Source organism: Falco biarmicus, chromosome 7 (genome assembly GCF_023638135.1).
Source record: "Falco biarmicus isolate bFalBia1 chromosome 7, bFalBia1.pri, whole genome shotgun sequence".
Lineage (NCBI taxonomy): Eukaryota > Metazoa > Chordata > Aves > Falconiformes > Falconidae > Falco > Falco biarmicus.
In genome coordinates this window covers 40,986,448-41,013,211 of record NC_079294.1, presented here as the reverse complement: position 1 = coordinate 41,013,211, position 26,764 = coordinate 40,986,448, and the positions used below count along the sequence as shown (strand labels likewise).

General features: G+C 50.1%; 1 protein-coding gene across 3 annotated transcripts in view; it reads right to left on the bottom strand.

Moving 5' to 3' along the window:
• The window catches only part of DAAM1 (dishevelled associated activator of morphogenesis 1), a 98,826-nt gene that overhangs the window by 23,528 nt on the left and 48,534 nt on the right, over nt 1–26,764 (bottom strand). For all 3 annotated transcript variants that reach the window (XM_056346837.1, XM_056346839.1, XM_056346838.1), the window contains exons 4-16: nt 21,580–21,669; nt 9,612–9,683; nt 7,065–7,159; nt 4,905–5,238; nt 4,332–4,442; nt 4,110–4,213; nt 3,617–3,683; nt 3,208–3,325; nt 2,947–3,085; nt 2,404–2,462; nt 1,878–2,065; nt 1,248–1,559; nt 1,026–1,133 (exon numbers count right to left, since the gene is read on the bottom strand). In XM_056346837.1, coding sequence (XP_056202812.1) covers nt 1,026–1,133; nt 1,248–1,559; nt 1,878–2,065; nt 2,404–2,462; nt 2,947–3,085; nt 3,208–3,325; nt 3,617–3,683; nt 4,110–4,213; nt 4,332–4,442; nt 4,905–5,238; nt 7,065–7,159; nt 9,612–9,683; nt 21,580–21,669 — 1,797 coding nt within the window. The remainder of the gene's footprint in view (nt 1–1,025; nt 1,134–1,247; nt 1,560–1,877; nt 2,066–2,403; nt 2,463–2,946; nt 3,086–3,207; nt 3,326–3,616; nt 3,684–4,109; nt 4,214–4,331; nt 4,443–4,904; nt 5,239–7,064; nt 7,160–9,611; nt 9,684–21,579; nt 21,670–26,764) is intronic.

Here is a 26,764-nt window from a genome sequence, read left to right as displayed (position 1 = left end):
AGATGTGCCCTTCAGTAGGCATGAGTCAAGCTCCAAAAACGCTGGGGGAAAGAGCCAGCACCATGGTCGCCTATTCCCAACACACACCAGGGTAGTACATACTTCTGGTAGGTTACTGTTGATATTTGCTCTGCTCTAATCCACCCTGATCTTTCCCTCAATTAGCCTCTGGAAGAGATTAAACTCTCATGTTGCCTAAGGAGCTTAATGTGTTGGGTCCACTCCTTCCCGGCACCGTCTCTCCGCCTGAGCCTGGCAAGAGCGAGACAAACTGTTCTCTCCTCCCAGCAACGCAGCCAGACGTTCAGCAGGTGAACACGCTTTTTCAGCCTCTCCCTTTGTTTTTCCTCCTGCCTCCTTGAAAAACTCATTGCTTTTGCCCATTGTGGTCCTGCCTGGGGTAAAATAAGTGTCTAATTTTCTTCGTATGCTTTGATGCCTTCCAAACCGGGGCCATATTGCTTGAGCAGGAGATTAAAAAGCAGAGACTTTTGCCTGCAGTGTCATTATTTTGGTTTGGGATTTGCTTTTTTGTTCAAAGCTCACATTTTGCTCTGGGCACACTACAAAAATAAAAGAAGAGATCCACCCATGGTAGATGTGGGCAAAGCTTAGTCCTTCTTGGCCAGAGAGGGATAGAAATTTTCCACCCAATATGGAGACATGAAGCAGTTGCTGTTAAGAGCAATCCAAAAATTACCCAACTGTGGCCACATCTGGGGGCTATTTTCATACATTCCCTATTTCTTTTTTTTGTTTGTTTGTTTTGGTGATCCATCTTCATGACACACGTGGTCAGGTGTGTGGGCAGGGGCGAAATCAGGCACACGAAGCTGTGAACGGCCACTTCAGTGCAAAGGCACTGGCATGTGGATGAGAGGATGAAGCAGATCGAGTTGATCTGGCAAACGTGGCATTGGTATGAATGACAGGCGATGTGTTTTGAGACCACAAACGAAACCACGCAATCTTGTAACAGCAGTGCCTTGCCCAGATCCCCGCGTGCACCCTGGGCCAGCCATTACCTGCTGTCTTTGGTAGGCAGAGAATGTCCTTTCCAGGTCTTCGAGGTCCAGGATTTTGAACACTTTTGCGTCATCTATGTCAGTCCACACGGTGCCTGCCAGCTTGCTCTGCAAGACAGTGGGAGCACTGCAGGTTGGGGGTCCCCTGCCCACCTGCCCTTACATCACTGGGTGGCCATCTGGCACCTCCAGTTTCACTGTCCAAACTATTGCCTGGCTTACCTCTGGCAGCTTGGACCAGTTGAAGGACTTGAGGGCATTCGTTGGCTGTGGGATGCTCTTCTTCTTGAGGGCCAAGCCCAGAGGTGCTCCGGGGGGAGGCATCACCCCATCCAGGGGTGGGGGGCCAGGTGGGGGTGGGGGGCCACCTGGAGGGGGTGGAGGTGGGGGAGGCGGTGGGGGACAGCCCCCGGGAGGCAGTGGTGGTGGTGGTGGAGGGGGAAGAAGGGATCCAGGAGCTGGAGAAGGCAAAGGGCCACCAGGAGCTCCTGGTGGCAAGGGAGGTCCTCCGGGGCCAGCAGCACAGATCGCCCTCTAGGAGTGAAAGAGAGAGGGGACCAGTCATACAGAACTGGGGGAAACCACCCAAGAAACATCCCCGTGCCGATTTTTCATTTTTTTGGCCAAATTTAAGCAGCATAGGAAGCACTCAAAGGTTTCAGCACTCCTGACTGAGATCCAATGCAGCTGGAGAGGCAAAATCACCCCATCAGCAGGGACGGACATCTTGGTAGCCCTCCCAGCAAGCACCTTTCTCAGCCCCCTATGCAGCTCAGCCGCCAGAAATCACCCCATGGTGTCTGCAGGGGGTTTGGGACCAGGCCTCAATGGGGAGGAGGTTTAGGGCCTCACCCTGCTCATCTCATGGAGTTGTGCCGTGAGGTCTGCCACCTGCTGCTTGACCTGCTTGTGCTCGCTGGACTCCTTCTCCAGTTTCTCCTTCATCTTGTTCAGTGTCTGCATCATTTCTTCCTTCTCCTGGGCCTTGGCATCGCACTCCCGCTCCTTCTTCTCCAGCTTCTGCTGAAGCTCGGTGTGCTCTGAAACAGACCCAGGAGACCACTTTTGGGTGACAAACACTCCCTTTTGGTGAACGGCAGCATGCCTGGGGGCAAACCCCCACGCTGCCCTGCAGAGAGCTGTGCAGTTAAGAAAAGGGAGCATGTGCTGTGCCTTAATACCCTGGCCAGGGCCTCCCCATGAAAAAATGACTTTCTGCTTTGCCCGCTTCCCTTGTAAGCCCCACGGCACGGTATTATCTCAGCCACTCCTTAAAGCCTGCAGAATCCATCCAGCTAAGTACATGTATATGTTAGCTGTTTAGCTTACCGTGTGCACTAAGGTTAGAATTAACACTGTGTATCTCCCCATCACTCACCTTTTCGCATTTTTTCTGCTTGTTCTTTCCACTGTTTCACTTCATTTTCATTGACTAACCTAAAATGAAAAGATATGTAGCATGTGAGACAATCCTATCCCAGTAAACAAGCAACCATCATCAGCAAGAAACAGGATTGAGCAAGCCTGGGCAGTGGGATTTAAGGTTCCCAAACTGGTATTTCTAACGATTCTGTATTCTGCCTCCCCCCCCCCCCCCCCAATAGGGTTTTGTGGTCTGGGATGCAGTGCTTTCTCAACAGCTCCAGGGGTGCCTGCTTGTCCAACTGAGGAGCAGAAACATCACTGGGTGACACTACGTGACGAATAAAGAACAGTGACAGCAGCAGTCAGGGAAAATAGCTCACTGAGGGCACAGAAGCTTAATTCACCTGCACAGTGCAGGTCAAAGCGATGCCAACCTGGCAGGAGTAACCCCCAGCCCTGGCCCTCTCGCCTGCTGGTGCAGGAGGCAGCAAAGGCACGGCAGCCCGTGTCGGTGCTGCTCAGCAGCCAGCCCTGGGAAAGGTGGGCAAGCACTTACATTCGGACAACGTTTTTAATATTGAAGTTTTCCAGGGGAGTGGCGTCAGGGTCCTGCCCTTTGTCACTCTGGATGACAATCTGCTGCACGATCCTGTCAAGCAGCAGCCAGTACTGGACAGTGTTGCCACTTCTTTTATCTGGAGGCAAAGAAGGGGAGAGACTGAGAGGAGCAGCAGGGAGGTTGCTGCCGCTCAGGTAGGAGATGTGGGCTAGCAAGCCCCCAGCAGCTGCAGGTTTCCTTGGCTCCCCCGGGACTCACAAGGCATTTGGAGACAGTGGTGCAGGATAGACATAAAGTGCGGGTATGCCTCGGTGTGCGTCAGCCTCTTCCTCGTCAGCTCAAACATCTGAGTCGCACTTTTGGTGTCAATGTGGACCTGTGGACAAGAGCGAAGCAAGGTCAGGCCACTGGACTGGTGATGACACCGCTTGTTTCCCAAGTCTCAGTTCCAAACTCTTCCAGCCTCCAGTCCTTATCGGCAGCTAAAGGAGAAGAGGGATGAAGCAGGCTGTAGGATGGAGGTTGCAACAGAGCAGGGCAACAGGAGACAGATTTCCAACCTCCAAATTATATCCAAAGACTGCACTCATCCCAGGACATGTAGGCGCTTTTAAAAGGAACCGTGACATTGAGTGTCGGTGTCTGCATCAGCAATGTTCATACTCACCAGCTCAAATCTTTTGGCAAATTCCAGTTCGTCTTCGTTTCTAAGCATTTCAAAAAAATCTAAGTGCCTGAGGAAAGAAAGGGGGGTAAAAAAGACTGTTAAAAGCAGATACAAATGTGACAATTCATAAATTGCAGGCAACCAGTCTGGCAACAGCCCAGAGACAAGCAGAAGTTCAAACATCAACTAGATCTTCAGTCGCGAGATCCCAGTCATTACAGCCTGTCCAAGGAGCTTTTTGGGATGAAAAGAGGAGGAGGGCTAGCAGCATCCTCCAGGTCCACAGTGGCACATCCTTCCCAGCTCAACCCCTGTTAAAGCGCAGCAAAACCACGCCAGACTTTTTCCTCTCTCTTTGGTGACAGCAAAGAATTTCCTCCAGAGGGGTGAGTCTAGACCCACATGCTTTCCCCAGAGACCAAGTCCAGAAACCAGAAAGCAAGGGTACAAGGCAAGGGCAGAAATAACCAGCGGGCTGGGGCTCACTACTCACCGGTCAAGGGTTGAATTTTCATGCTCTCTCAGTTTATCAATGACTGGCTGGATCCCAAGCATGAGAAATTCGTATCTCAGATGAAGTCTGAAATCTAGGCTTTCCTGCAAGGGACAGTTGTGGGGTCAACATCACAAGGTGCACATCCTCAGAAAGCTTACTGAAATAAAACCACCCCAAACCCACCGAAACACCTCCCTCTCCAGGAGCCCTGGTGCTTACCACGCCTGCCCCCTGGCTCAGGACTGCATTGATGAAGGACATGATGGCTGTCTTGAGGCTCACTTCATCTCGATACCGCCCTGTGCTCTTGTCCAAGTCATTGATCAGTGTCTGCCAAACACACATCATCAGTTAAACACCCAGGGACAGCCCCAATGCTGCACAAATGGCCAGGGGATGCATGCAGGAACAAGTCCTTGTGATGCTCCTACAGCCCCTGTAGCAACCCACTGGTGATGGATCATCAGCTGCTGCCTGCTGTAATGCAGCCCACCCCAGCACCCATTTCAGCTAACATCAGTCCATCCAGATGTGCTGCAGCCTCGCACAGCTGTGATCCCAGGGTCCCTGCACAAACAAGCATTTTTTGGGGGTACTGCGTTAAATAACTGGTTCCTCACTCTTTGCTTAGCTGCAGATCTCATCAGACATGGTTCTGGGGTAGTTCCCAGAGTATCTAAGTTGCAAACAGTCATAATACATCATTTGCAAGTGGCATTTAGATACTCAGAAGGAGGAAGGGACAAGAATGCCAAATTTTGGGAGCCGAGGGGCGAGCTGAGACCCACCTACCTGAAAACGAGTCCGTTCACTGGCGTATTTCTGGTAGTGCAGCATCGCCTCCAGTACCTTTTTGTGGCCCCCGGGAACCAGGCACACAGCGCCCATGATTTCCAGCACTGCCACCTTTGTCTTAATATTCTCTGTGCTCAGACTCTGAGCAATTACATTAATGCTCTCCGAATGGGCCAGGACGTGAGCCCGGCCCAGGGAGTTGTTCATTAGTGCTTTTATACATCCAATGAGCGAGGTATGTATTCGAGACTCTGCCGTCTCATAGTCCATGCTTTTGAGGAAGTTCAGAATACACGACAAGCCATCCAGGTCGATGAACCGGGTTACAAACCTGTCAGAAAGAGGGTTTTTAGCTTTAAGTCCAAATGCCAAAGGACCATTTTACCCTTAAACAGGGCTGACTTGTCTGTTGTTGTAAACCCAGAACCTTCTGTATATTTTCTCTTGGGCAGACAGCAAACCTGCAGGGCTCCTATGGCCCAGAGACAGGGACGGAGTTGTAAAAATCAATTTCATTGTTGCCTGGTAGCGTAGGCAGCCAGGCATCATCTGCACAAGGCTGTCCAGAACAAGGGTATTTGGAAGAGGACCAGCTAACCCAGCCATCAGCACAGTCCCCAGGATGGAGGTTAGGAGTCTACAGCTACGCTACTGCAAAACCTTCCCAGTCTCCAACCTGAGTCTTAAATCCCACTCACTTGGGACCAGTTTTGACACAGAACTGGAAGAAGCTCCCAAGCCCTGGCGTCACCTCCTCATCAGCCACAGACCCCCAACACCAGCTGAGCCCAAGTCCATGACACCTGTCAGACCTCCTGTCTCCTGCCTCACCATCCACATCCTTCTCCCATAGGCACATCTCACCAGTTTTATTTCTGATTTTTATGATGACTTATGATGCCACTAAATAGAAAGCAGACAACAAACGCACAGCAGTGCCCCTGGCAGACTCACTAGAGCATGCAGACATAGCACTGCATGCTACTCAGGCATTTTAGGATCTCCCTACCCGATGCCATCCAGGCTGGGTGTATTCTGGTTTGGCAAAAGGCACAGGCTCGGAAAGCAAACGAGCCAAGAACATCCCAGCACTGGGATGATTTTAATTCAAAACAAGCCATGCTGATGCGCAGCAACAAAAGGGGTAATTGCAGGGCTGGGAAAAACTGATTTCGCTGCTTCAAAGCCCGCTCTTCTTCCAGCCAAAGTCAATAGGAAATGTGATGTTCACTTCCCTGGGAGCAAAAGCAGGTCCAACAGGTAAAATTTTCTGTAGAGCCTGCTGCCTCCCTCTGTCTTCCAGTGAGACAGACTCACAAACTACTTTTAAGGACTTTGCAAAGTTTCATGGCTGGGTACCAGCCCTACTCCCAGGGCACTGCTGGAAGCCAGCATCCAAGAAGCCCAGGTTTCACAGCAATCGGGTGCTCACCCTTGACTCTGGGAATTTCTTACCATCACCAGAACCATTGCAAAACAGAAATGGAAGAGCAGAATGTATTTGCAAGCAACAGCAAACTTGTTTCTTCCATAACCAGAACAGGTCATGAATTTCTTAATGAAGCATATTCCCATCAGCGAATGTTGATCTGAGGCATCTTAAAGGTTTTGTAGATGTGTGCATGCAGACTCCAGAGAAAATGAATTTAGAAAAAAAGAGACATTCAGAGTCCCACCCTTTATCTTCTCCATCAAAACCTCCTAGCAACTTTTTTTTTTTTTTTGCATTTCATAAAAGCCTGAAGATTCATGTGATTTTATTCCTTTAAACAGTGCAAGAGAAGTTAAAGTTGAAACAAAGGGTCTAGTTGACCAACAAAAATTGGGTTTTCTTAAAAAAAAATCGATCTGGAAGGAATTTTTACATTCTGTTCCAATGAGGACAAAAGAAAATTTGAAGGGGGGTGGGAAGGAAGTTGCCAGATTTGCCTGAACAGATGTGAAAGTCCTGGTGGCTCTTGGTCACTATAAGGACCAAGGAAAAGGAATAGAATGACAAGAGGTGAACTGAAAGAAACAAGTGGCATTTCAGGGTCCTTGGCTCCCTCATCCTGTGCAACCCCCATTTACATTCCTATTTAACCCCCCTCTCGACCAGAAAACTCAAACCCAAAGCCATGACCGCAGCGATATAGTCAGGAAACGGAAGGGAATTGCCTCATCGGTTTTGTCCGCAGTGCAGTCTTCAAACTTTCGATTGTTTTGTTTCTCTCATCCTCATCTTCTTTTTCCAGGGCGATCAGTGATTTTCTCTGCAAAAGGAGAAAGGCAGATGTGAGAGGGGAGGTTTCCCTGCGAAACATGTGCCCAAGGAGTGGGAGCACCCGCCACCTGTCCTGCCAAGCCACGGGGACACAGCTGGGACCCTAAACTGACTCTGGAAGTCCAGAAATCCAGATCCTTATGGCAATTGCAGGACTTGGGAAAAGGAGCAGTGAGGCAAAACCCTTTGTGGTCTGCAAGGAGATGGCCTAGACTGGGGACAACAGGATGAACCTGTTGCTTTAGCCCAAAGACGCTGCCTGCAAGCACCCACACAACTTGCTAGCACATGTAAAATTAAGCTGTGAGTGTTTGGGGCACTGCAAGTCAGTGACACTGCAAACCCACATGGGCTTTGCCCAGTGGAACAGTGGAGCAGTGCTGCTGACCACCTTGCACCTTCCTGGCCACTTGGGTTTTGTTTCAAAGCAGCAGGAAAAAAAACCATTGTCTGATGCTGAGTGAAGCTGCAGGAACCTCTTCCTCAAAGCAGTCATCAACCACCAGCAAGCTCTGACAAGATGCTGGACTTCACCGCCCCGAGACAACTGGGACAGCTGGATCACCACCTCAAGAGGACACAGTTAGCATTGTCCTGCATGATTATTAAGTTCCAGAGTTAATGCCCTGCAGGTAGGAGCGGCATCACCCCAAACTGCTGACCTGAAACTCATCTAGACAAGCCCATGTTGGAGGATGCTCGTGACTGTCCCCCTGCAACCCTCAGACTCAGAGGAGAGAGAGGGGAAGGCTGCAATTCAGGCAGAGAGCATCCCAACTCATGGGCTCTGGATGTAAATCCTGGCATGTCCCCTACAGCCCTCCAGGAAACACACCTTGTAAAACAAAGAGGTAAATAAGTGCATCACAGTATCCCATAAGAAAGCGTCTGGCTGAACCCTGCCCAGAGATGCTGCAGGTGACAAGAATTCTGATGTTTCCAGAGGACAATCCCAGGGCTGGAGGGGTCTGTGAGGATGCAGGGGGCTGAGCAAACACTGACTGGGGGTTTACAAAGGGAAGGTGATAAATTGGGGCAGGGGAGAAGGAGGGTTCCTTTAGCCTCTCCTGGTACACATGCATCCCAACAGGCACCCATGTGCCACTGCAAAGGAGCTGAGGGGATGTCACACAGCCTGGAGGGGATGGGATGCTGCATCCACGCTTGGCGTCAGCCAGGTGGGTCCTGCTAACCCTGTCACTCTCAGGACTTCCAGTGCAACCCACCAGTGTCCACATGGGCTGGGGACTGGCTGTGTGCACGGGATGCCCTTTGCATCTCCCACGCCGAATTGTGCTATCCAGCTGGTGCTGGGGGCACCTGACTCCTGCAGCTCTACCTGGGTACCACGGCTGCCTGCAGCCCCGGGCCCACACAGGGTACGGCTTGATCACCCCAACTCATGCAACCAGGGCTACAGCTGAAGCAACACCCGGGGTGCTTTCTACACCATCTGATGATGCTGGGCCCTCCGAGGTGTCAGGGTGAGCCCTGGAGCACCAACTGAGGCTAAGCCAAAAGGTAGAAAAAGGGACCAAGCAGATACAAGGAGCTGCGCTGAACTGTGCGTTTAACCCAGCTCCTCTTCAGCAGTGTGTCAGGAAGGCCAAAGCCACCCTCCAGGTATCTGGCAGGCTTTGACCACAAGCTCTGCCTGGCTGGCAGCCCATGGCCAGCCCCATCTGTCCCTGTGTTCCCAGAGGGGAGCAGCACAACCTCCTGGCTCGCAGACCCCCTGTTCACCCCTCTGTACCTGTTCCTCCACCCAGCCCCACCTTCCCTGTCACTGTGACAGCAGGGCAAAGGTGGGGCATGGGGGAAAGAAAAAATATTTTAGTTTTCCATACTGCTCCCATTCCTAGAGCAGCGATCATGAACGTCAGCATCTTCAGCCTCTGAAAGTTGGATGAAGGGACTCTGAACTGTGCAGCCTTGATGGAGTATTTCCTACAGAAAAGAGCACTATTTCTGTCTCACCTGGAAAGATGTCAACAAGAAAGTATGTAATAAAATTACATCTAAGCCCACTGGCAGGTTACAGGGGGGTACCCAGAGCCACGGCAGCTCCACTGACCCTTGTGGGATGCACAGCCTGCAGTGTTGCGTTTCGCCACGGCCACCCAGTGCAGAAGGGTGTCAAGACTGCACAAGGCAGCACTGTGCAAACGGGGTCTTTACAGCCTGGTGGCTTTTTACTGAAAGCTGCTGTTTGCCATCTGCCTGGCAGCCTCCCAGCCTGGGGCGAGCTGAAATGCCCTGTGTGCCGTAGAGAACATCTCCATTTTGCAGCTGTATCTGTTGGTCTAACAGGTGATATTGCCTCTATAAACAACACTCGTCCTCTTGGGCACAACGCTGGCTGTGCCACCGATGGTCACCACTGTGCTGCTGCCCCATACAGGGTTCATAAACACCCACCAAAGCACTGGGGAAATACTCACAGCAGCCATCGAATTCAGCTGATCGATATAGAACTCCGGCCAGCTGGTGGCTCCTTTATTTTCTTCCTGGTCCTGGAGGCGGGGGGAAAGGTTAAACAAAGAAGCAGATTAGTAGAAACAGCATTAACATCCCCTGCCCTTCATGACCAACCACATCTGAAGCACCCTTGAGCTCTTGCATTACTTGATATCAATATAAGCATGACTTTCTGCATTCTTAGCTCACCACCGACAGCTCCAGCTATGGGAACATTACCTAATTTATTGAACTAGCATACTTTATATATGATCTATGTTACACCATCTGTCTGTGACCAAACTCTGCCTGAATGATACCGCATCAGTCTTCTGGTTATCAGCTTCAGAGAAACCACATCAAAATTTTAAATCCACATTTCTCTTGTATCCACTCTACAGTGCCTTTGAAGTTCTGGCCGCACAGCCTTGATGAATGTGCTTTGGGGTAAAAAAAAAAGTCTCTTAAAAGTAATGAAGAATGAACAAATGTGACACGAACTAGGGTCCACTCTTGGAGCAGTACTATGACTTACCAGTATCGTAAGAGAGACTCCAGGCACAACAGACAACTACTCTGGGGGCTTCCTTAGTTGTTAGAAGGGAATATGCACCTGGCAATATTCCCTGTTAAAGGATGTCACCCATGTGCCCATGTTTTGTGACACTGAACGATGCACAGCCTACAATGCCCTGCATCTGGTGGGACTCACAACGGGTTTTCAGGTTTTACCATGTTCTTGTAGGACATGACTGAAGGACCTCTGAGCCCAGCTCAGATAAATAACACTACGTGTCCCCAGGGAGGGAAGGAATATTTCAAAATCAACCCTTCCCCCCACTATATTTTCTTAAAAACTGCTATCGAAAGAAGAGAAAGTATTCACAGCAGAAATGCCACACAGGTGTAGGCTGGAGTCCGCTGATACTATGCAAATCCCAGACATCTTCCCTCAGTAACTACATTCAGTTCACAGCCCGACTCGCTGCGTGGCTTTGCCCCCTCCCTAACTTTTAAGAAATGTTTGCAAAGGTCATCCTACACCACAGCTGCCTGCGATGGTGGGAGCTGGATGACCTGCTCTCCTGCCCCCACGTCTGTGCACGCAGACAGCTATGGATCCTCCAGCTGATTTCAGCAAGCCCAAGAAGCAGAGTCCCAAATATTTACTGTGGTTCAAGAGCCATATGTGGGAGATGTTTGTGCATCCAAACTTCCCAAGCTGCATCTTGCCAAGATGAGAACATCTCGCCAAGATGAGAACGGAGTCAGTGATAGGTAATTTGGACAGGACTCAGTTTCCCTACAGGCAGCGCAGCTCATCCCTGCAGACCTGACCCTTCACCATGCCTGGCTCCAGGGTAGGGACAAAAGAAGTTTGAGGGCAACAAGGGACCTGGCAACCCCTGCCCTCTGCGTTAATACTTTCAGTTGTTCTCACTCCCTTCTCTTGCAAGAGCAAAGCTTTTGAATGAAACACTTGATTTGCCTACCCTCCACATTTATTATTATTTTTTTTTTTACCCAAGGCAGCAGAGAGCAAGAATTTTTCTGAGATGTTAGAAGAACAACACCACCCCCCCCCCCCCCCGTCCTACCTATGCTAGTGCCAAACCTAATAAACCTGAAGAAGGTTCCACCGCCTGCCTCCGCATGTATGGAGGACCATTCACAGTCATGCTCCGACAATTAGTTTTTGCCAGCAACAAATCAAGCTGTCCCCATCCTGTCCAAATAGTACTTAAAAAAATAGAAATGCTCATCTGCTGGCCAAGCATGCAACACACAGCCTGATAGGGAGAGACAGGGATGCCTTTGGTCTTCTTGCAGCCAGGAAGAACGGGATGTGCTGGCTTCTCTCCGCTTCCCCTCTTGCAAAAATTCACCTCCAGCAAAGGCAAAAGGACGTAGGGGCACAGACCTTTTGCCGTCTGCTGGCAAATGGACTCAGTGAAGCAATCCTCTCCAAATAACCCAGCGACCATCTGGCTGTCCATCCTGCCACATTTCTGGCCACGTCTGGGACCATGTGCAGGGACTGTCACCTGCCAGCATCAAGTCTGGCCACCTGAGGCCATGGCCAGGGGGAGGATTCTGCCATGGTGGGGAAAACCCAATGCTTTCCCAAGGGGTTGAGAAGAGGACACCTGCTTGCAGCTGCCTGGTCGGTCGGAGCTTCCTACCACCGGACTGTGCAGAGAAACACCCGCCATGCCTGCAGGACTCCTGGCAGCCAGCGTGTCACACACAGCCTACCAAAAGACATCCAGGTTGTCAGAAAGATGCTTAGGAGGACAGAGAAAGTGTCAGGGAGCTTGAAAAACAAAGGTGTAATTTATATTATATACACATATATATATGTATACACAAAGGTGTATATATATATAAATATATATTTATATTTTCCTGTAATGGAAAGGCACAAATTATACCACCACCCCCCACAGAGCCAAAGGAAGGTCTGCTTCTCTTGAGCGTGGTGGGAAAAGCAAACCATCATATTTTGCAAAGTATTTGTCACCCCAGGGAAACACACGTCATTTCTACAACCTATGGGTTAGAGCCATCAGTTTAACAACCCAGCTGTGATCACCAACCCCCTAGAGCGAGGTGGAAGCAGGATACTGCCCGTGGCCAACCACCACAGGGACATGGGGATGTGAGGTCAGCCTGCACCGCAGGTTCAATCTGCGAAGCATCTCTTGCATTATTTTCCTGCAGCCAAAGGGCAGTTTCTTGGTGCTAGCTCTATTCAGTGCCACCCACCCATCCTGCGGAATGACCCCACGGTCTCTCAGCAGTGCCAAGCAGCTGGGGTGAGGCTCAGGCCACCTTCCTGCTCAGTGACAATCCTGTCTGGCACAGGCAGCCAGATATCTCTGGCTTCTCAGCTCACATCACATGCTTTCCTAAAGGACACTCATCTCCTGTGTGCAAAAGCGAACCCCTCCTGGGCACATACAGCCAGACAGTGTGCTGTCTATATGCACCAGAAACAGGAGGGAGCATGTACGTGTGGTGAAGACACTGAAGAAGGTGGCAGGGATGCTGGGGAACCATGGGCCCTGTGCCTGTCTGCCAACCCACCCTGCTGAGCCATCCTATGCTCTGCTGCAGGAAGGCTCTGCGTAAACCCTGCAGGCAAAGATTTTGCTTCTCCCAGCTTTCCCACCTTGCTTTAGAGGCTGGCACACAAACAGTGCCCCGGGGCATGGCAGAGCTGGTACACCCACATGTGCCTTGAACACGGTCCAAAAAGGGACCAGCTCCTGTCCCCTCTTGCAGACATCACTGCAAGCCCTCCCCACCACACCAGGGTACTACCAGCACCTCTTAGAAGGAACATCCCTCTCCCACCAGTGGTCCCAGCAACAACACCAAATAGGAAGGGTGGCAAAGTCTGCACTACAGCGCAGCACCAAGAAGTGTTCAGATGCACCCAGCCAGGAGCTTGGGCAGGGAGTGAGATCTGTGCTGAGGAATGGGGTAGGAAGGTGGGGGGGCAGGGGCACCTTATCCCGTATCTCAGGACCTTCCCATGTGATGTGAACACCTGCAAGGCAGGCAGGGATCCAGACCTGCTGCTCATTTAGGGCTGAAAAGAAGCAGTGGAGCAAAAAAATACAGGTCTCCGGGGGGCGGAGGGGAGACTGAACAACAAAATTGGCTAAACTGCTCATTTATAATTAACATGCTGCATTATAAATATTTCCCTTTGCTCAGCTCCCTCAGGCTCTTACATTTCCTCCCTGAAACCCCCAATTTAAAGAGCGGTCTCAATTAAGTGCAGCAGAACCTCATTAATTCAGATGAGCAGCCAGGCAGGCTCGTCAGAAAGCAGCTTCCCAGGCGAAGGGGAACTGCACAATAAAGCAGGCAAAGATCAGGGCACAGGCTTCTCTCGGCTCGCTGCAGGACATTGCTCAGTGGTAATTATTGTAGCTAATGGTCTACAGCACACTGATAAGTGTCCTTTAGTGCATTTGGTGGCAGTAAAGAAATCTCCCGGCTAAAGTGACAAGCCCGGAGGGAAGTGACTCACAAGGCTTTGCTCAGAGCCAGGAGGAGGGAGGAACCTCTCTGGGCATCACAGTTTCAAAGGGTGAATTTGTAAGATAGTTTCCCAGCACCCAGGGTGGGTTTTGGGGATGTGAGTTTTGCAGCCTGCCTTTGGTGAAGGACGCCCAGGCGGAGAGCTCAGCACTGCTAACATCAGCTCTCCAGGATGCTCCATTGCATGCTGCCCAGCTGGCACTGGGGAAAAGAACATCTCCTAGTTTCTTCTCCTCTGGGCTGCGTTTAGGTCTTTGCTGTGTTTGCTCTCAAGAAGCATATAAGTGAGGGCTGATCTGAACCCTGCTGACAGCCTAGTGCTGTGCTGCAGCTTACTACGAGCTGCTCTTTTAGAGGCAGCCCGATGGGTGTAATTGCCCAGCGCCCTTCTCATCTGTAACATTTGCATCATCCCTCACTGTCCTCTGGGAAGTGGCCCTGATGTGCCACCACACATGTGCTCTACTATAAAAATTAGGAAATGCCAAAGTTAAGCAGCCAAGGGCAATCTCAGCCCTGTGCCCCACTTTGTTCCCACACGCTCACCCCAACACCCACTGCTTCCTTCCAGGGACCAGGCAAAAATACAGATTGTATCAGCTGCAGCCCTGGTGTTGCTGTGCCCTCTCCTTGCCTCCACTGCACTCCTACCCCTGGGTTCCATGTGCAGGGCTGATGGATGCTGCCACTTGGCTGTTTCACACTGTGGTGGTGGGATGTTGTGGTGTGAACCCCACGAACAAACTCCATCCCCTCCGGGTGCCATGAGGAAAGCAGTGCCCAGACAAGACACCTCATCAGCGGAAGCTTTTCCAAGCAAAGGTCACTGATCTGCCAGCTCCAGCTATCCCTTCGTGCTTCCTGGGGAGATTTCACACCCCCCAGCTCTGCCACCTCTTGGCTGCAAGCCTGACACTTCCACAGCCCCTGTGCCTCCCCCTCGGGGTGTCAGGAGCTCCCACAGCCAGACCGCCCTTGCTCTTCCCAGTGACCACCCTTAGGACACTGGGCAGCAGCACAGAGGAGGTGGCGGCTCAGAAGCAGTTTGCAGGCCAGTCTCGGTCCCATTTGGGCACCGTTATTTACACCTTGAAGATGCACCTCCACGAGATCCTGCTCCTCTGACCTGCAGGAACACAGCTGCTGGGAGCAATGCATCCTCCTCCTCAAAGCGTATCGCCATGGCAGTGGGGAGAAAGACACCTGGGAAGCTCCTCAGTACTTTGATAGGGCTGCTGTACTTCCAAATCAAGCTTCTGACAACACCTTTCGGATTCCAAGCCTGCAGGCAAAGTCTCCATCTGATCCGGCAGCCTCTGGCAGTCCCTTCCCAGGCTTGCAGCCCATCATGATGGTGATGGACCTGGAGGTGCCCCAGGGTAAGTAAGCCCTGAGGGTAGCTGTCCAGGTTCCTCATCCATCTGATGTCCAGCACACCAGGTTAGATCCTTCAGAGTGAAACCAAGTCAGAAGGAAAGGGCTGGCTTGCAGCAGCCAGCTCCAAGGAAACCCTAGAGAGCCTTTCAGCTACAACACTTGTGACTTTGATGGTTCATCTCCCTCTTTGTGCACCTGCAAAGTTGGTCTGCCCCAGGAGAACTTTACACTAGGAAAGTCATGGCACGGGGTTAAAAAAAATTCTCTTCAGTCAGCACCTGCTGCAAAACCAAAAGCACCTCCCTTCATTTTTATGCATCCTCCTGATTGCATTTTTATTTTGCACAGTGTTCCCCATCCCTCCTTGCTGTTCCATAACAGTGGAACAAGGGAGAGCTGGCAGCAGCTGGCAGCCTGCTGCGTTTCAGCAATCCCCCATCCCTGCCTGCTGGGATGATCCACCAGGATGCTGTTTGGAAAGTCAAAAAAGAAGCAGACAGTGCCATGGATGGGTTTTAAAGCTGACGGGTCTGCAGCCTGCATGAGAAACTTAAAACCAGCCCAGTTCCACCAACACAGCTGAGCCTTTGCCAGGAGTACACTGGTGGAGGTTTCGGCCCACCATAGCCCTCCAGGTCTTCCTTATCCCTCCAGCCACTTGGCTTGCCCCTGTATCCCTGCAACAAAACCTAAATGATGCAACTAAAGCCGCTTCCCCGTGGAGCGAGGCTGCAAAGGGCTGTAATTTCATCAGATTCTCCCTGAGTTGGGATATCAGAGTCTAAACCCAGACCACTCCTTTTTTCCACATGCTAACACTTCCTATACCCTCTCCTCTACAAATACACACATGTCCTTGTACGCTTTTCCCAGGGTTTAAAAATTATGCTCCCCATAAGCAAATACAGCATGACCAGATGCCTTTCATAGTTAGCTGGTTCATTGCTTGAAAAGCTTCACTTTAAAATCCAAAAAGATTGCTAACAGATGCACTTTTTGGCCAGAGAGGGAGAAAAACCTCGCTTAAACAAAAGTGTGTTGTGATTGGAACTAAAAAGGGAATTACCTTTAAAGATAAAAACTATAAACATTTCCTATTGAAAAATACCCCCAGCCATGCAAACAGCCCGTTTCTCTCAGTCAGCCTGAGAAAATGACACCAGAGATGATATTTCAACCTGCTGCTGCAATAACGGCAGGTCTATCTGGATGATCAGGGGCTATGAAATGCTTCTCATTCATCCCAAGTGACCTAGGAGCACAGCAAAACAGAGAGTTGTTTTTTTCCTCCTCCCCTTGCATGCCATCTTTGTCAGCTTTTGCTCTTAGTTCTGCTGCTATAGAAAAAGAAAAAAAAAGAAAAAAAACCCTGATGTTTTTTACTTGGAGGAAATCGCAACACAAGCCCTGTGAACAAGCTGCAGGATAGAGCAGAACAAGTGGAAAAGCGAGCTGGAAAGCAAAGCTCTTGGAGGGAGTGGGTGGAAGGCACAGTTTTAGGGGAAAGAGGCTGTCTGGCTGGGAAATACAGTATTATCGGAGAGCCATCATTCGTTTCCCTATTTATCACATCTTTCCCTATTCTCCCCTGCAAAAGCACCACTGCTCCTTCTCCTAATGCGAAGGGATCCTGGCTTTATATCTATGTCTGAGGAAATTTTAGATGCAAGTTTTGCTTACAGGGGACAGCTTGAGACTGCTGAGAGCTATGCACCCAGCATTAGCAATGCCAACAGGTTTTCAACACAAGCTTAAGAGTGCAGGATCACTTGGCATCCCTGCAGGTCATTTTTCCCCTGCCCTGCCTTTACAGATGCTCAGAGAGGTCAGCCAAATTGAAAGGGAGGGGGGCAGAGCCAGACCCTACATTCGTGTGAGCTGGTTTTTGCTGCCAATCCCTTCCACCTGGTTATTTATGCTCAGCTTCTGCCTGAACACCCCTACATCCACCCATATTTTGAGGCTCATAAAACCACCCTGCAAGCTGCTTTAATAGCTTGACATTTATGTACATTGGCTGGCAGGAGCCAAACCTCCTGCAATTAAGAGGTGCTGCAGACTAAGCGCAAAGTGTTAATTATTAACTCCCTTGAAGCGTGGCCTCCTGAGAGAGGCCATCCTGAGTCACCCTCTCCCACTGAAGCAAACCCTCAGCCAGAGAAACTGTAAAGCTGGAAACCCTCCTGCTTCCTCCCTGTGCTTCCGAGCAATATCCTCTCCTGTAAAGCGGGGCCAGCAGGGAGTCAAATATTTTGCGATGAGGTATGAAACGAGTCATCATCCAGAAATACCACTTCTAAAAGCAGGTTTCATCCCGCCGCTAATGCATCTCCACCTTTGCATTTCCTTGCTTCATTACAGCCATAGAGGAGGCTGACGACTTCAAAGGTCTCTCCAGTAATCTCTAAATCTCTCTCCTGACCCAAGTGCTGCACGGCTGCTGGATTTGACGCAGACTTCAGTTCCCACTTGAGTTGCTGCCAACAGACTTGCCAACCCCCATCAAGAGAAGCTTTTTATCTTTCTGCCACACTGCCCCGAGCATCACAGGTGATGCAGGTGGGATGGGACCGTGAGGAGTTCATCTAGTGCAACCCCCTGCTCTGAGCAGGGTCAGGGCTGGGATCAGCCTCAGAGTCTCCATGGATGGAGGAGAATCAGGGAGGACAAAACCTCTGCCCTACCGAGCTGGTACTGTGGGCTGGGATAAAACCAGCTGCTTGCAGGGTAGAGAAATGAGGACACGGGGCTGCAGGCCAAGGGGAAATATGCCAGGGAAGGAAATATGCCTGGGGAATAGCTGGTTTCCCCTTATTTCCTCTCAATGAGCACTGCCAAGGCCAGGTGCTGCCAGGTCCCCTTCCAGGACAACTCAGCACAACAAAATGTCTCATTTTGGTCACCTTCTACCAAATCTTGCCCATCATGGGAATATGTAAAGCATGCAACAACTGGGATGGACTCTGGAGAGCCGAGTACGGTGAACAACACCAACAGCAAAGCAGAAGCACCAGACACGGCACACAGCAGCAGGGAATGTGCTGAAAGGACAGATATTCAGATGCCTTCTGCGCTGCACACACCTTTGCCGTTGATGGAGGCAGGGGAGTGTGCTGGGTACATGGGCTATGGCCACAGTGCAAGGTACTTTGGAGCCCAGCAAAGCTGGTTTTTGAGGACAACCCCAGGAGAAGGCTGGGCAGAGTTTCTGTCCTCATGCTGCTTTTTTGAGGTGGAGCTTGTTACAACTGGTCTCTGCGATTGCAGCCGGGAGCACTGCAACCCACAGGAAAATGGGGAAAATGCTAAAAAAATAGGAATGCCGCAAACCAGGGCTTTCGGACTCAAAGTCTGACTGAAGTCACCTGACTCAACAATCTGTTTCCAACAGGAGCCAGAACTGGCAGCAGAGGAAAGAACAAAAACTGCTCAGGGGACAATGTTAGATCCTTCGTAAGTCAGGCAGCTGCCTGCGGCTGATGTCCACCTTTGCCAGCCCCCTGAGACTGACCAGGTGAAACTGGGTGTTACCAGCATCTCAGGCAACACCTTGCTATTAAACACAGGCAGGCCAAAGGGGGTGGGTGCATCCTGGACTTCCCAAATCACTGCCACTCAGACTGCAGCCAAGGACGGGAGGTAGGACCCCTGCCCTGGTCAAAAACCAGCCACTGGCTCTCAGCTCTCCCCCTCCTTCATGCCAGGCTAGCACCCAAGTGACTTGTCCTCATAAAAACACAGGTCTCACGTAGGTAAGGTTTACCATGAGCTGCTGGGAAAGCCACTGACATTTCTACTGCCTGTTGGTCCTCATCACACAGGAGCAGAACTGCCTAGAGCCTGCCACGCATAGAGGCATGTTCTCCAGACCACATGATTCCCAATCTCCTCCACTGCCAGAGCCTCCATTGATACGGTCTCACTCATTTTTAATTAAAAAGCAGGAGAAAAACATTCACCTCAACCAGCACATCTCCTTCAGAACAAGCAGTGGCATGAATGCTCTGCAGCTCACTGGGACAGCATCACAAGTAGGGAAGCAGCAGTTGAGAGCAGCCAGAGAAACAAGGACCAGAACAGAACAGCAGCCAGGACCCAGCCTTGGACGGGCACCTGCTCCAAGGACCTCTGAGGATGCTATGGGATGCTCCTGTGGCTCTTTTCTTCAACACTCCCTGGCAGCAGGGAGTTTCTCAGCATGTTTTTTTAAAAACTGTAAGCACAAGGAGGTGCTGGAATGGGCAAGAGGCACCATCAGCTCCATCTAAAACCTTCCTCAGGAGATTAGATAGCATGTAATCTCCAGTCACAATAATAATTATGTGGCCTTGCTTGATTTAAGTCTCTGTTGTCTCTCCTTATCCAGATGCACCGGGGCACGGCTTCGCTTATCCGACAGGCAGTGATGAGTGAGCATCCCCTGCCTGTTTTCTTGTTGATTCAGACCAGCGCCTGTAATTTGTTAACATCTCTTCTCCCTTCTGATTTAAATCTCAGGCATGGCAGGCCTCTGTCTAACAATAATACAGGGATTTCAGGGGTATTTATGAGAGGCTTAAAACTTAATCCTACATGAGCAAGGTAAGCCTCCTCTTGGCCTAAAACGTGGCTGGAAAATCTGGTGCCATTGCTACAGCGGGAGAAAAGAGGCATTAATGGCAGCGAGGGCCTTTGCAGCGGGGCTGGGCGACCGCCCGCACTGCTGAGCCAGCTCCCGCAGCCAGGTTAGGGGGTGCAGTGGGGAATGGGGAACTGAATCACCAAATGTTTGGGCTGGAAAGGACCTTTAAAAGTCATCTACTCCAATGCCCTGCAATAAGCAGGGACATTTTCAACTAGATCAGGTTGCTCAGAGCCCCGTCCAACCTGACCTTGAATGTTTCCAGGGATGGGTAAAAGGAAAAATGCCCCTTCTGGGCAACCTGCTCCAGTGTTTCGCCACCCTCATTGTAAAATCATGTCTTCTTTATATCTAGTCTAAATCTATCCTCTTTTAGTTTAAAACCATTACCCCTTGTTCTCTCACAAGAGGCCCTACTAAAAAGTCTGTCCCCATTTTTTCTTATAAGCCCCCTTTAAGTGCTGAAAGGCTGCAACAAGGTCTTCCTGGAGCATTCCCTCCTTCAGGCTGAAGACCCCAACTCTCTCAGCCTGTCCTCATAGGAGAGGTGCTCCAGACCTCTGATCATCTTTGTCCCCTCCTCTGGACCCACTCCAAGAAGTCCATGATCACAACGAGGGATGTTTCACTCACAGACCTCGGTGCCCTTCCATTTGCTTCTGAAACTGAGGATTTTTGCCCCATTTCTTCCCACAGTGTTATGTCCTGCGGGATCTCTGCTTTGGCCAAAGCTGGGAGGGAAAATGAATCCCAGCACAGATCACTGGGATAACTCCTGTGCCAACATACAGAGGCAAAAATGTTCAGTTCACCAGGGAAAGAAGAGTTATTTTGGCCACCTTGCAGGCTGGCCAGCCTGCCAAACCTTGCACCACTTGGGCTGCCCACTCTCAGAAGCAGAAGCAAATGAACCAAGGGAGAAAGGTGGCAAGACAGTCTGCTCCATCCCAGATGGGCCGTGAGAGCCAGCACCAGCACCACTGCATGCTGCAACTATGAACCTGCCCATAGGCACCACAGGCTTTGGCCACCTGGGCACTGATTTACTGGCAGAAATATAAACAAACCTCAATTTTTGACCTCTCTCTAAAGGGTGATGCAAGCAAGCTCAGACATCAGTACATCTCAGCATTGGGAAGATGTCCTTGCATGTTTCCAGCTTAAGGAATGTGGCCACGAGGGCAGCATCACAGCGTGGACACATCACACCAGGAGCTTGGCAGACAGATCAGTGACTCGCACCAACCCTCATCTCTTCACAGCAGTACCTCAGTTACACCCATGAGCCCAGAGCCCTTCACTGCCCCAGGGGTGACACAGCTTCACCCTAAAAGCAAGTTCTGCACTGCTGGGCCAAATCTCTTGCAGGCTGCCCTGCGGGTGCACGGCTTCCCCAGCAGCACTTTCCATTTGTGCAGGTCCCCAGGAAAAGCCTGTGGGAGGACAAAAAAAAAATGCCCAAGCCTGCTTCATGGCAGCAAACTGGAAACCCAGCAGCGAGAAAGGCTTTTGGGCTGGCTGTAATTGGGCCCCCAGACATCAGAGCAGAGCCATGACAGACGGTGACTGGAGCAGTCCCTTGCCACCACAATGCCAGCCTCAGTGGTCACGGAGCTCCACGTGGCCCTGCTTGTGCTGGCACGGATGAGAACAGGGTGGGGGACACCTGGGCAGAGCGTGGAGACACCTCCAGCCTGAATTGGCTCAGGAGGTGGGGCTCCGCATTTTGGAGACTGAAGACTTTGCTCCCCCAGGGCCACTCTGGGGAACAGATGTGTTCCTGCGACACCCCAAATACCACTCGGCATCCCAAGAGAGCTGGTCCCTCCCCACATGTCCTCCCCCCCCTGCACGGGAGGGGAGGGGCTCAGTCCCCGACCACAGTGCAGTGAGTCTCTTACTTTCTTCTTGCTGCAGTAGATCTGCCACTTCTTCTCTGCTGGCAGCGCGAACATGGCCTCTCTGTGCTTGTCTGTGAGGTCAAGTTCATCCTGGAAAAGGAAAAAAAACCACAAAATATGCAACATAAGTACTGAAATGGGTGATGGCACAGATACACCCCCCCAGATAAGCAGTGTAAATCAATGTGGGGCCACATCACAGTACAGCAGTGGTCCCGCAGCATTGCCCTGTGACTATCAGTTTGTCAGGGTAACGATGCTAATTGTCATCCTGCTGTTGCTGACCTCCCCCTGACTTCTGGGCTACAGCCAGCTGCTGGGCAGTCAGGGCTGCAACCCTCCCTGCCTTGTTCCTCCTGGACACTGCCTTCATCGCTTTTAAAGGCAGCAAGTGTTTTAGAAAGGACATCCATGAAGCCATTACAGTTGCCCACAAGATAGCCTCGCACAGAGGACTGAGAGCTCCAGATGATGGACCGCATCCAAGATGTGCAATGAAGAACAATTCAAATACGACCTTTCTTTTTTACTGCCACAGATAATTGCTTCACTGAGCACCTTGAGTGGTCCAACGCATTTCTAACTGACACCCTCCTATCATTGAAAACTGACTGTTTTTGGCTTTTGGTTTGTTTTCCTGTAACTAAAAATAGAAAGCTTTTTTCCTAGTATCTACAGTTCATAAAAAGGTACAGCTCTCCATCAAAACTGGACTACATATTGCCTGGCAGAGATAAAGCTGTTTACTGACTGAAACCTTTATTGGTTTATCTGATGTTATTTTAAAGGACACATCCATTTTCGACTTAGAGGCTCAGTTAGCAGCGTGCCCTCCATCGGGATGCCCAAGTATTATCAAAGCCTCGTTGCTTCCTGGTGCTAGATGTAGGTCAAAGCTTTTATCAGACAACTAAATAAAACATTCAGGCAGGGCTGGGAGGCTCGTTGCTAAAGCCAACATTGATCTTACAACCATGGATGTCTCTTAAAATCACTACCACTGATGACAATCCTTGTGCTGGAGGGGTGTTGGTGCAGCAGTGGGAGCGCTAGAGAAGCCGCAGAAGGTCACAGGAGAGCCCTGCCATGGCCTCCAGCCAACTCAATGCATCCCATCCAGCCAGTAGATTTAAGTAAGACGATCCCTATTAAAAATTACAAATTTTAATTACAATAATTACAAATTATTAGAAATTAAAAAAAAAGATACTACACAAAAACTCATTGAAGTTTCCCTGAATAATAACACTTCTCAACTGAAGCTGCTAGTCCCTAGTACCCCAATCAAAGGTAAAAGCCCCATCTGGTGAAGGCTTAGCAAGATGTCTATGGGGAAAGATGGGTCCCTGCATCAGCAAGCCTGCAGGCCACAAAGAAATTCAGTGGATCTGATTAAAGTTCGTATTGCACCCAGCATCCAAGGAAGGGAGGCTTCAGCTATGTTGCAACCCAAAGCCAAGCACCCTCCAGCATAACACGCAGCGCATGGAGGGCTGCCGACAGTCCTGAACGTATCGCAAAGGGTTATACATCCACTTCAGGTATTGACTTCACTTCCCGATGAAAGTAGTCCTCAAAGGGAAGGCGTTGTGGAGCTTTTTCTGTTACGTATGCATGGGGAAGCTTTGCCTCTTCCTTGACTTCTCCCTCCCTGTATCGACTGACTTTTAAAACCAACATGCTGCACAGAGCTGATGTTGGTGGAGCCCTGGGAGCAGACTTGCACAACACCCTTGCAACAGAAATAAACATGCTGCCACAACAGAGACTTGGAAAAAAGGGAGGGCTCAGACAGCCCAAGCCCAGTTTGAGACACCTCCTCCTGCACCCAGGGAAGAGGGCCTGGCTTAGGGACTCCTCCAACAAGTGCCACTTTCAAACCTCCCGATGTCCTTGCAATATGGGAGGTCAGGGATTCATATCCAGCACAGATCTCCTTCCCAGCCTTGGGCAAACCTCATCACCTTTCCATGCCTCAAAACCAAAACTGCCCTCAATGTCCTTTGCTGTTGCCTCCGCAGGCTATGAGCCTGTCAGCCACCTAAGCTCTGCTTCAGCCCCACTTCTGCATGCCTAAAGGCAGCCAACAGAATGACACAGGGACCCGGCTGAAACTCAGCTCACTGGAAAAGTACATCTAGGAGAGGATGAGGGTCCTCTGATGAATATTTACCTCTGTGGTGAGGGTTTGAGTAGGCGCAGGAAAGTGTTTCCACTGTGAACCTGCTTCCCTGCCATGTGAATCTGGGATTCAGGCATGAAAGCACCAGCCACGCACATCCGTACTTAGGTCCTTAGAAAAATATTTATCAAAACTTTCAAAATACCCATACCCTAAAAATACAACTTGTGCAAACACAAAGATTTATTAACCAAGAAAAATAATTCTAAACTGAGCTGAAGCCTAAGTGGGAGCAAGAAGGGACAAAGCAGAAGAACATATTAGGTGCTGGTACATGACAATGTGCGAACGCATCCATAAAAGGTGCAGAAACGCTTCTGCATCTCACACAGCACGTTTCATTGTGCCCTGGCTTCAACATATTCAGTCATCGCAGCCCTGCATCACTCAGCAACACCTACATAATGACATCTTGCAGGATGCTTGGGAGAGGTGTTTAAATAAACACTTTGTGGCACCTGGTGAATATGAAAATCCTCATAATCAAACAGAGACTAACGACTGTTACTCCAAACTGTAAAGTGACTTAGCCATGATGAGTAAGGTCTTTGCTGATTTTACGTGCATGGGTATTCCTGCACCCACTTCCAGCCTTTCACTTATGCTCACTAATGGGTGTCTCAGTCCTCCATGGCTCCAAGCAGGCTGCTCAGAAACTGCCCTACAAACTCAGACAGATTGAGAGGACAGGGCCATCAGCCCTTGTCCAGGGGCTCACGGACCGCTGACAAAAGCAGCTCTGACAAAGTCTTTAGCAAGTGCATGGCAGACTTGTAGCGCAGCAGAGAAGCTGTACAGAACCTCAGACCCATATGTGCCTTCAATTAATAATCACGAGCTTGATAATTAGGTGATTCTAACTGGCAATTAATTTTATAGGCCATTTGCAAGCCATGCACTCCTGCTACAGCGTGTGATGTTGGCGGCTGTTGAAGAGTGAGATGATAACCGTTTGGTGCTCGGTGCCCATCACCCCTGCAGCCCTCACCCCTCACTTCAGCCTCACCTTTCACAGCTCTGCCCCTTCCACCTGGCTGCCTCCCATGGCAGGATCTGTCAACTTTGCTATTTTAAGTATTTTTTTGGAATCAGGTCAAAGGCACATAAAAAACCCCTCATTTTTCTACCAAAAGGAAGTTTCTGCCCAGAGTGTTTTTACTGGAAAAAGATATGCTACTCTTAAGTATCTATCCCATACAGTTAAAACTATTCACCTTTAGATCAGGAAACATGTTTCCACATGAAATTTTCATTTGAATATGATTTAAAAAAAAACCCAAAACAACTCATAGAGGAGATTTGATTCTCAGCATGTATTTGCTGTTTCTAGGAGGTAAAATGCTTCCATGCGGCTTGCTTTGCTGATGGCAAGCAAACCTCCCCCTCTTCCTGAACATGGCATGAGCTCCACTGAAGGTGATCCCACACCATTCTCCTAAAGCTGCCTTGGAAATGTGGTTCAGCTCAGCATGCTGTGAGAGCACAATCCCATAGGCCAACAAGTTTTTATCAAGTGACCTATATCGCTCCCTTGGAGAACACAGAGCAGCACTCAGGGGAAGATGTTCCCATGGTCTGTACCTCCCTGAGCTGGCAATTGGGTGGTATGAGGAGCCCAGGCCACCAGAGGTCCGCTGGTCCGACCCCCTGATAAGAAAGGCCACCTCAAGCCATTGCTCAGGCCTTTGAATCCCCCCAAGGAGGGAGACTCCACCACCTCTCTGGTTTGCAGCCACCTACTACAGCCTCCAACCACCTCCTGAAGGCAAAGCCAGATCAAGCAGAAAAGCATGGCACCACCACTGGAAGAAATAAACGATCTTCCCAGCAGAAAGGGCATCGAGTCCAGGCCAGACTCACAGTGTGGTCCTCGGTGCAAGCTCCTGTCCCTGCCACTTCACCCATGCCATGGTGGATGTTTTAATGGGCATCTTCCACAGGCTGAGAGCCACAGGCTTTAATGGGGGCAACAGCAGGAAGCCAGCAGGATGCTGCAGATCTCTGGACTTCACAACCAACCTCCAGGATGGGCTCTTGGAACTGGGTGAGCCCAGGCGCTGCCCACCCACAGCCGCAACACCCCAGCAAAACCATCAGGGGTTCCTCCCCTACATCCCATGCGTCCTGTGGGCCACCAAACATTCTGCAAGAAATAGCTGGGGAGTACAGATTAAATAAGGGACAATACCCTATACAGGGGCATGTACTCCTGAAATATCTTCAGAGGTTTTAGGAAAAAAGATGAAAAACTTTTAAATCTTAATGCACCTTTCTGGCTGAAAAACTGTAACCATAACACATAGAGAAGATGGGGTAAAATAAGGTCATCCATTGCTATAATAGAAACAAAAATTAATTAAAATTTACTGGCTCATTCTGGGTCTATATATAAACACACATACAAAAAGACATCACCAGATCAATAAATGACCAACATAATAAAGAGCAAGTCAATTTATTCCTGATTGACGGATGCACAGTTTAGAAACTTCTATAAGTGATACTACAGCACGGAAAGGCAAGACATCCTGCACCCTCAAACAGAGCATGAAAGAGGCAAGATTTCTCAAAAAAAATTAGAAAGGAACAAGTGGGAACTTTTTGGCAATATTTGGCATTAACTGGTATAGCATAGGAATTAATAAATAAATAACGGCCCGTCGAAGCCTGCATCGGCTTCCTTTCTCAGGGGTCATATCACTCTTTCACTCTCTTCCAGGTATTCTTCTCCAAGTTCATCAATTTGATTTATCCCAGAATGCTGCATGTCACAGGAAATGGCAGCCAGCCTTCTCCCCCTCCCCCCCCCCTCATCTAATCTGCTGGGTGCAGGCGCTGCCTGCCCGCCCCCCCCCCCCCCGGCGCACGGTACACCTCCACCTCAGAATCCACCTTACCTTACTCATCATTTCCTTTTTACACTGTTTCCTCAAAGCAGCAGACTTACTCATCAGTGGCTGTTACAGTGCAAAGAACTAACCACCTCCACACGCATCCTACACT